Source organism: Andrographis paniculata, unplaced genomic scaffold (assembly GCF_009805555.1).
Source record: "Andrographis paniculata isolate CXL003 unplaced genomic scaffold, ASM980555v1 Contig66END, whole genome shotgun sequence".
NCBI classification, from domain to species: Eukaryota; Viridiplantae; Streptophyta; class Magnoliopsida; order Lamiales; family Acanthaceae; genus Andrographis; species Andrographis paniculata.
In genome coordinates, this window is record NW_026137602.1 from 4,359,908 (window position 1) to 4,368,912 (window position 9,005).

The 9,005-nt window shown below is 35.3% G+C and overlaps 1 protein-coding gene across 1 annotated transcript; it reads left to right on the forward strand.

The window, feature by feature from the left end:
- Positions 1-780: 780 nt before the first annotated feature.
- LOC127262932 (golgin candidate 5) lies at positions 781-8,403 on the forward strand. The gene is made up of 19 exons (XM_051291800.1): positions 781-1,239; positions 1,519-2,447; positions 2,967-3,038; positions 3,147-3,221; positions 3,443-3,557; positions 3,932-3,993; positions 4,108-4,155; positions 4,785-5,069; positions 5,155-5,214; positions 5,285-5,368; positions 5,441-5,506; positions 5,589-5,687; positions 5,770-5,988; positions 6,436-6,553; positions 6,627-6,844; positions 7,044-7,103; positions 7,358-7,471; positions 7,874-7,948; positions 8,049-8,403. The coding sequence occupies exons 1-19, from the start codon at positions 1,074-1,076 to the stop codon at positions 8,082-8,084; spliced, it is 2,901 nt and encodes a 966-aa protein (XP_051147757.1). The 5' UTR covers positions 781-1,073; the 3' UTR covers positions 8,085-8,403.
- Positions 8,404-9,005: the final 602 nt, after the last annotated feature.

Below are 9,005 nucleotides of genomic sequence, written 5' to 3' on the forward strand. Positions count from 1 at the left end.
ATTATCTTTATTTTACTTTTTAACTAAAACTATATCTAAAATTATCAGAATTTTTAGAAAAAATATTTCTTGAGATTGCTTAAGTTTTTCATCATTCATTTGATACCCACAATTATAAATAAAAATATTCTACCTCCGTCCCACGTACCGTGCCTGTTACACTGTAGACACTGTATTTTAGAATAAGTGTAATTAATATATAATTAAAAATGTATTAGTGAAAATAATTATTTTTTAATATATATAATTATAAATTAAGATTAAGATAACTAATTAGTTTAATTAATTTTTTTTTAAAAAAATTTTAAAAAATTTAAAATGAGATTAAAATGTGTAATCATTTCAAAAAAGAAAAGTGACAGACAGAAGCGACAACCTGGACATGGTACATGAGACGGAGATACTATTATTTTATTTTATAAATACTACATCAAATAATTATTATAAATAAAAATAAAAATCAAACTAAAATAATAATAACAAGAACTTTATAATTTTTTTTTAATTTTTTTTTTAAATTTTGTTTTTTCAAAATTTTAAAACTCTATTAAGCATATTATTAAATTTGGTCTACTAAAAAAAAAAAAAGCAAAAATCAAAAGTAAATTATCGACATGGTGGTACATAAAGAAAAAAGGAAAATATTTTAAGCCCACTTTTATTGCTGGGCCTTAAGTTAGAGACCCATTAATTATTATTATATTAATTTATTTATAATATGGGGCTGATCCGTACCCGACGGTAGTACCCGAATACCCGCCACCGTTCATCAGATCCCAACTTCTATTCGACCCCAAATTGCATCTAATCACTCGTTTTGAGCTACGATCGCGCCGCGTCCGCCCTGTTCGATCTAGTTCGTCAATCCAGTGTCCGTCGGAGATTCCGCGAATCTCGCAATCCGCAGTCTTCTCTCGACTGACTGGATTTGATTGGTTGGATTGGGCGTTTGTAGTTTAGGACTCTTACCTGGATTGATCGGGTGATGAAGCTGTGATTATTGTTGATCGCGCTGTGTTGGGTGAAGCGAGTGCGATGTTCTGAGTGCTGGATCAAGTAAGGTGATCGAATAAATGGCGTGGTTTAGTGGGAAAGTAAATTTGGGGAATCTAGGGAATTTCCCGGATTTGGCTGGGGCAGTGAATAAGCTCAGCGAGAGTGTCAAGAGCATCGAGAAGAATTTCGATACTGCACTTGGATTTGAGGAGAAACCGAGTGGTTCCGGGAGCGGTACGGAAGGTATAGTTCTTTAGTAGATTTGTAATTCAGTAATTGTATTCACTAGCTTCATTTAATCGTTAACTCGCAGTTATACTTTGGCATGCTGTTTATTAAATGCAAGGATTGTGGCTAGATCATGATGCAGCTAGCTAATTAAGAGTTGCAGCTAATTCATAATTTCCTAGCTTCTGTATAGAAATTAATGTTTGCATACCTTTCTTCAGATTTGTTAAAAAACTATTGTGTTGGGGCTATGATTATCAGTTTTGATATAAATCCATGGTTTCTTCTTAACAGCATCGGGGTTATGGCCTTCGGCGACAGACAGGAGGGCATTGTTTGAACCCATTATGGGATTTATTGGGCAGAAAGATGGGGAAGAGGAGTCTGAATCATTGGCAAAGCCTGATTTGTCGGAGGCCCCGTCTCCTGCAGAGGAAGAAGAAAGAGTTGAGAATGATGGCTCAGCTAGTAAAGCTAATGAACACATTTTAGATGGAAAGGCTGATGTGGAGAAAAAAACTGAGGAGACTGGAGATGGCAGTGGGGATCCAGATAAAGTTTCTACAGGCGACAGTGAAGTTGAGGTGGCTTCACCATTAAATTCCGTTGAAGCAGCTGAACAAAAACCGGTTCTGGTTGAGCAAACTGAATCTGCAAGTAATTTTATAGAAGGGGAGAGATTGGACGAAGCACCACCTGCATCGTTGGAGTCGGTTAAACTGGAATCCACTAGTCATATCGATCATGTTGAACCTATGGTAGAGGACAAAACTAATTTTCCAGAGGCTGTAGATAAACAGGATGAAGACAAAAAAGAAAAAGAAGAAGAGAAAGCAGAAGAAGAAGCTATAGAAGTACTTCCAGCTCAAGCTCCGTATGAGTCATCACCTGATGGCCATGATGAGAATAGAGAGCCATCGGCTCCTGATCATCCCCATGGAGATGCAGAAGATAGCTCTGGAGATAATTTGGCCAGTTTACAAACTAAAGAAGTGGAGGCCTTGGAAGCAACATTTAATCTGGTTGCAAATCAGGAGAATGCTATTTCTCATCCCATTGGCCAAAAGAAGCTGACAGGCAATAATAGCACTGTTGTAGAACAACACGTGAGCACAATGAGAGATTCACCAGACATTACTGGTTCGATGGTTGAATTGGAGAAAGTGAAGAAGGAAATGAAAATGATGGAAACTGCATTGCAGGGAGCTGCTAAGCAAGCTCAGGTATTAATCCAGCAAATTATTGGCTTTATGAGATAGTAACTGCAAAATGATTGCATTGCATGCTAAATAAAATAATTTTGAAATGTTACCTAGAAAACAAAAGGCAATGTTTGTTAAGGTGAAACACATAGCTGCTGTTTAGGTCGAAGTTTTTATAATGTGAGGTGGTTGGATTAATTGTGGCATTTCAAGTGCAGAAGAATTCTAATGAAGAGATGCATCTATTTACCTGTTCTCAATGTTAAGCTGCTACTTGATTAATTGGAAAGATAATACGCAGGAGTCTGGGATATTTCAGTTATTCCTCAAATTATTATTGGATGTATAAAGCTCTTTTGACATGGTCGCAACATGGAGCTGTAGGTCATCATATGGCTCTAAAAGATTCGATTTTTCCCTGATTCATTTGAAGAGTCACTGTTATATCTTTGTATTGCATTATTAAATCATAGGGGCCGTAAAATTTCCATTACTCTTATTTATAACAAATATGAATCTGATTTTTATATTATCTGCCAGGCCAAGGCTGATGAGATTGCAAAGTTAATGAATGAGAATGAGCAGCTAAAAGCAGTGATTGATGATCTGAGGGTGAGTTAATGCTTCATCGTTATAAGTTGTTATGTGCATATGTTTTAATGCATATGCCTGCAGGTAGTCATATCTAAGTTATGACAAACTATTTTAAGTAATTTTCAGAGAAAATCAAATGAAAGTGAGACTGAATCCCTACGGGAGGAGTATCATCAGAGGGTGGCAACACTTGAGAGAAAGGTATGTTTAGATCTATTTCTTCTTTACTTTCAGATGCAATGAACATGCTTGATCCATCTTGTAATTATTTACACTATCAATGGTGATATTTTTAGATTACCGATAGTCTTGAAGCATTATTTATGCTCCTGAGCTAGCTAATGACATGTTTACTGGTTATCTTGATATTCGACGTTCATATTATAATATATATTTTTCTCCCTGCCTTGTATATATTTTAGGTGTATGCTCTCACTAAGGAAAGGGATACACTTCGTAGGGAACAGAGTAAAAAAAGTGATGCTGCCGCTCTTTTGAAGGAAAAGGATGAGATAATTAGCCAAGTGATGGCTGAAGGTGGGAAGTGCTATGTTACAACACTGTCAATAAGTTCCATGAATCTTGATCTAACATGTTTAACTGGGGTGGAAGTTTCTCCGTGTTAAATAAAAATTAGAACTTGTTTCCTCAGTGAAGGATGACTCCAATTATGGTAGAATATCAGACAGCAGAAATAACATCTATGAATGAATTAAAGCATTGTTACTGGATGATTCTCATTAATATAGATCAGCTTATTATGGCTAATAAGTAGATAGTTGATATTCAGTTCTTCGGCCTTTCTCTTCTTTCCTTCATTTTCTTGGGTGTTGGGTGCTTTTTTTTAGTCCTGTCCTGAATAGTTTCAAAATAGTTTTGAATTATTTCACCATTCATCCGATAATCTCCAGGTGAAGAGCTCTCAAAAAAACAAGCTGCTCAGGAGGCTCAGATAAGAAAGTTAAGGGCACAGGTATGCTGATTTGGTATCGGTTTCTAATCTTTGAAACTGACATTCTTTCTGTTATGCTTAACACAAGTCATGGCCATTAGACATTTTTTTGAAACATTTTTTGTTGAAAGCTAGATCAGAGAGCTTGAGGAAGAGAAGAAGGGATTGCTTACAAAGCTCCAGGTCAGTTTTCTTTTGTACATGGGTTTAATTTAACAAAAACTAGCTGTAACTTGATCATCTATTACCTATCATGCCAGTTGTTTCACTTATTTACATCTTTTGGAATTTGATTACCAGTGAAATTTAGACTCAGGGCATAGGACTGCTTGTGTTGCCACCATCCCATTGAAATAATTTGATAAGGAGCATATTTTTTAAAACATATGCATATAATAAGAGTAAAAGTAAGAACTAGGCCATAAGAGAACAAGCGTACACTACACCTTTGTTGCATTTGACATGGTAATTCCTAATACAGTGGATGGTAAAGAACATGTGCTACTGAATTATATATACGAGGAGAACACTATTTAGTTCCTATCTTGATTATGTTTCTTCTCTCATGACAGCTGATTTCAATATGAATGTACATAACTGTTAGTATGTCTTTTGCCTGCAGTGCTAGATGTAGTATTATATAGCTGCAACTTAATGTTTTGATAAGCTATTGCTTTAGTTAATCCAAGCTTAAAAATCTTGATCACAAGTGCATTGCTTTCATCTTTTTTTTTTTTTATTTTTCAACATTTTCTATGTTTAATGTTTATATTATTCATATGAATTGATACACTTATGGATGTGTCTACTAGGTTGAAGAGAATAAAGTAGAGAGCGTCAAAAGAGACAAGGCAGAAACCGAGAAGTTGCTCCAAGAAACAGTAGAAAAACACCAAGATGAACTTGCAGCTCAAAAAGAATACTATACAAATGCTCTGAATGCAGCAAAGGAAGCTGAAGCATTAGCTGAGGCACGGGCTAACACTGAAGCAAGAACTGAGGTGGAAACTCGTCTTAGAGAAGCTGAAGAACGTGAAAGTATGCTAGTTCAGACCCTTGAAGAACTTAGGCAAACTTTAAGCAGAAAGGAGCAGCAGGTGAGATATCTGAGTGTATGGCAGTAAGGGGGTTACTAATGCACACATAAATTTTTTCTTTGACAATATATTCATTCTGTTTCAGGCTGTATTTAGAGAAGATATGCTCCGTAGGGACATTGAAGATCTTCAAAAGAGATATCAGGTTGGTTGGATTTTTATTGAAAGAAGAGGATATGAATACCTGTGATCTCACCCGAAACTACTATCCCTAGGAAAGTGAGCGTAGGTGCGAGGAGTTAATAAGCCAAGTTCCTGACTCAACCAGACCTCTTTTAAGGCAAATTGAAGCTATGCAGGTTCTACTGAGTAATTACTTAGTCCTTTATGTATAACACTTGTATGCATGCTTAACCTAATTTTTGCTTCAGGAAACAGCTGCTAGAAAAGCTGAAGCTTGGGCTGCTGTTGAGAGATCTCTGAACTCACGACTTCAGGTTTTTATAACACACTTTATTTTTTTTGGTCTTCATGCTTCAAGCTTTTCGCATCCAAATACTGTCGTGATATAATGAACAGGAAGCTGAGGCCAAAGCTGCAGCTTCAGAGGAAAAGGAGCGGTCCATTAATGAGCGATTAACTCAAACTTTATCTCGTATAAATGTTCTTGAAGCTCAGGTTTCTTCCCTGCTGCTAGTACTCTTAGTTTATATGCTATGGTTCATTTCAATATTTTGCTTACGCTAGGAAAGCACTGCAGATCTCCTGCCTGAGAACCGAGCAGACACAGCTAACCAAATCTCTTGAAAAGGAGAGACAAAGAGCATCAGAACACCGGCAGGAATATCTTGCTCTCAAGGAGGAAGCTGATACTCAAGAAGGTCGTGCCCATCAATTAGAGGAAGAAATTAGGGAGCTAAAGAGAAAGCACAAGGAAGAATTGCAAGAGGCACGGATGCATCAGGAACTTCTGCAACAGGTAAAATTGCCAAATCTACTTTCTGTAATTTTTTGAAATGAAATATAGGTTTTGAATCTGATTTATTTTATAAAGAATTCTTTTTTTGGATAAATAGTGAGAAAACAGTTTTGAAAACATAAGTAAAAAGGAAATTTCTTGATCAAATGTTATATATAGACGAGAACATGTGTGATGTGATCCGGTCGAACATAATGGAAACATGTGATGCATATGGTCGATCCCATGCAGTACCATAACGATATCTTGACTAAAAAATTATAAATCAGATATTTTTCTACAAATTCTTCACGTGCTGACCGCACTAACGTAGTAGGCTATACTCTATAGCCATGAGAAACTACAATATTCACCCTTCTCTTCCTATATTTCTTCTTGTCATGGATTTTCTATTAACTCATGAGTTTCATTAATTTCCATTTTACAAAATGGTTGCTATTTGAACAGGATCTAGAGCGAGAAAAAGCTGCTCGATTGGAGCAGGAAAATGCTGCTCGGCTGCAGGCTCCTGTTGCTCCTGATCAAAGCCCATTAACGAGGCATAAGTCAGCTTCATATGAGAACGGTATTTCACTGGTTAGCCCATGCAATTATTTTGCATGTATAATCTCAATGCACTTGACAATGAACTTTAACAGGCTCAGCTCGTAAGCTTTCAAGTGCAAGTAGTGTGAGCAGTATGGAAGAAAGCTATTTTCTACAAACAACGCTGGAATCATCTGAGAATTTATCTGAACATAGAAGTGTAGCAGAGAGTACATTTAGTCCATATTATATGAGGAGCATGACATCAAATGCATTCGAGGCTGCCCTTCGTCAAAAGGAGGGGGAACTTGCTTCTTACATGTCCAGATTGGTATGTTTGCTTCTGCAATTCTATGAATTCCTTCTGGAGTTTGTTTCTGCAATTTGTAAATCGATTTACCCCTTTCTGTACTGTCAATTCTTGCATCCTTAATTGATTCTGTCGGGTCACTTACACTCTTGACTGCAACAAGAGTCATTTCTAACTAAGTTTTCTAATATCCTTATAATTATACTTTGTCATTGTCCAGGCATCTATGGAATCCATCCGCGACTCACTTGCCGAGGAGTTGGTTAAGATGACTGCACAGGTGAGATGTTTTGTGAGTCGTATTTTTCTCTGTCAGCAATGCATTCATTTGGTTACTCCTTTTTTTCCCCCAACTACTAAAATTGTTCGTAGCATAGAGGAAGATATTATTTCAATATTGGAAAATCAATAAATTATTTGAGCAAAATAAGATGTGTGCATCTTTACATTTTCCCAAATAGCCCCACGGCGATGCTTTTCATAATTTCTCAATAAGACCACAGGCTTATTGATATATAATTATACATGGTGCAGTGTGAAAAATTGCGTGCAGAAGCTGCTGAACTTCCGGGGATACGAGCAGAACTAGAATTACTTAGACGGAGGCATTCAGCAGCACTAGAGTTGATGGGAGAGCGAGACGAAGAGGTACATCAGCTTTTCCTTCTATTGCACAACCAAATTACGTTTTTACTAGACAGTTTACCAAAGTGGAGTTTGTTTGATGTTGGGCGAAATTATTATTACAAGGGTGGTTCGAAGGTCGTGAAATCTTAGGATAAGAAAAGTCCATGACGGCATATATTGGAATCTAAACCTTACTTCTTAAATCAAATTTAAGACAAACACAGTGTAATTGCGGCCAGTAATTGGAACCGAAACTTGATGTCATCTCCAAATTCGACGAAGTTCGTTGTTGTACCATAGATTCTATAGTTAGCAAACGTACCGTGCTGTTATTAATCATTCCAATTCTGACCAAGTAAGGCTGTTTTGTTTACAATCACACACGGTATCGCCTGCAAGTGCTGACAAGTGTGTTTTGTGTAGTTGGAAGAACTTCGTGCCGACATAATCGATATGAAGGAAATGTACAGAGAGCAAGTGAACATGCTTGTGAACAAGGTATGGTCTCATTTATAACCCCATGAACTCATATTTGTATATCTATATGATTTTTATTTCGATTTGCAATGTCCGTTGATTGATTCATTAATGTTGACAGATCCAAAGATTGAGTTCATCCATGGCTGCTGCCTGATGGAGCATTGTTCTGTGACATCAATTTCAGGCATGTCTTTTGAATATCATTGCGGTGATTTAAGTTTGAGAAGGAAAAAAAAAAAGAAAAAAAGTTATGCTTCGATACATATTTCTTCTGCTCACTCCCAACAACTGTAATTTCATGCATTATGTTGTTGTATATGCCCTGTTTGGTTATAGTAAATTGTGATTTTATTTTTATTTATACTTTTCCTTTGTACCTTGAAAATCATGGTACGGTATAGAACTGTTGAGTTATTTAGAGATTATTATTATTTTAAAATACTAGGTCCGATAATGATTTATTTTGAAAATGAGATATTAACATGTAACGGGTCTGAAAACTTGTATACTTTCCTCTTCCGTGAACTAATTACCTTTGATTTTTTATTTTTGATTTTTTTAGAAAAACAAAAGGTATGATATTTGTGTTCATGTAAAATGTTAAATCAAACAAATATTCATATATCAAATTATCAAAACATAAAAGAGCCCATTAGAAGTTTTCATAAGAGATATTAAAAATATTATATTTAAATGATAATTAAAGGCATATATTTTTTCTATAAATATGTTTATATTGATATTATTTTCGTATAATTAATATAAATTTAAAAATATTTATAATATTATTTTTCTGATTTGAATCTATAAGTTTACTATTCACACCGCCTAGTAGAGAAAAGTTATTACTTAATAGAATATTTTTAAAATAGTTTTTGTAATTGTAGGGTGTGTTTGTTCGAGGGATTTGTTTGAATTTTTACTATTTATCCTTATTTTTTTCCCTAAAATATCAAATCAAACACTTATTTTTTATTTTTTATATTATATTAAAAATCAATTTTACATTCAAAACATCGCATCAAAACCTATTTATATCATATCATACAACTATTTAAATTCAAAATTTTTATTA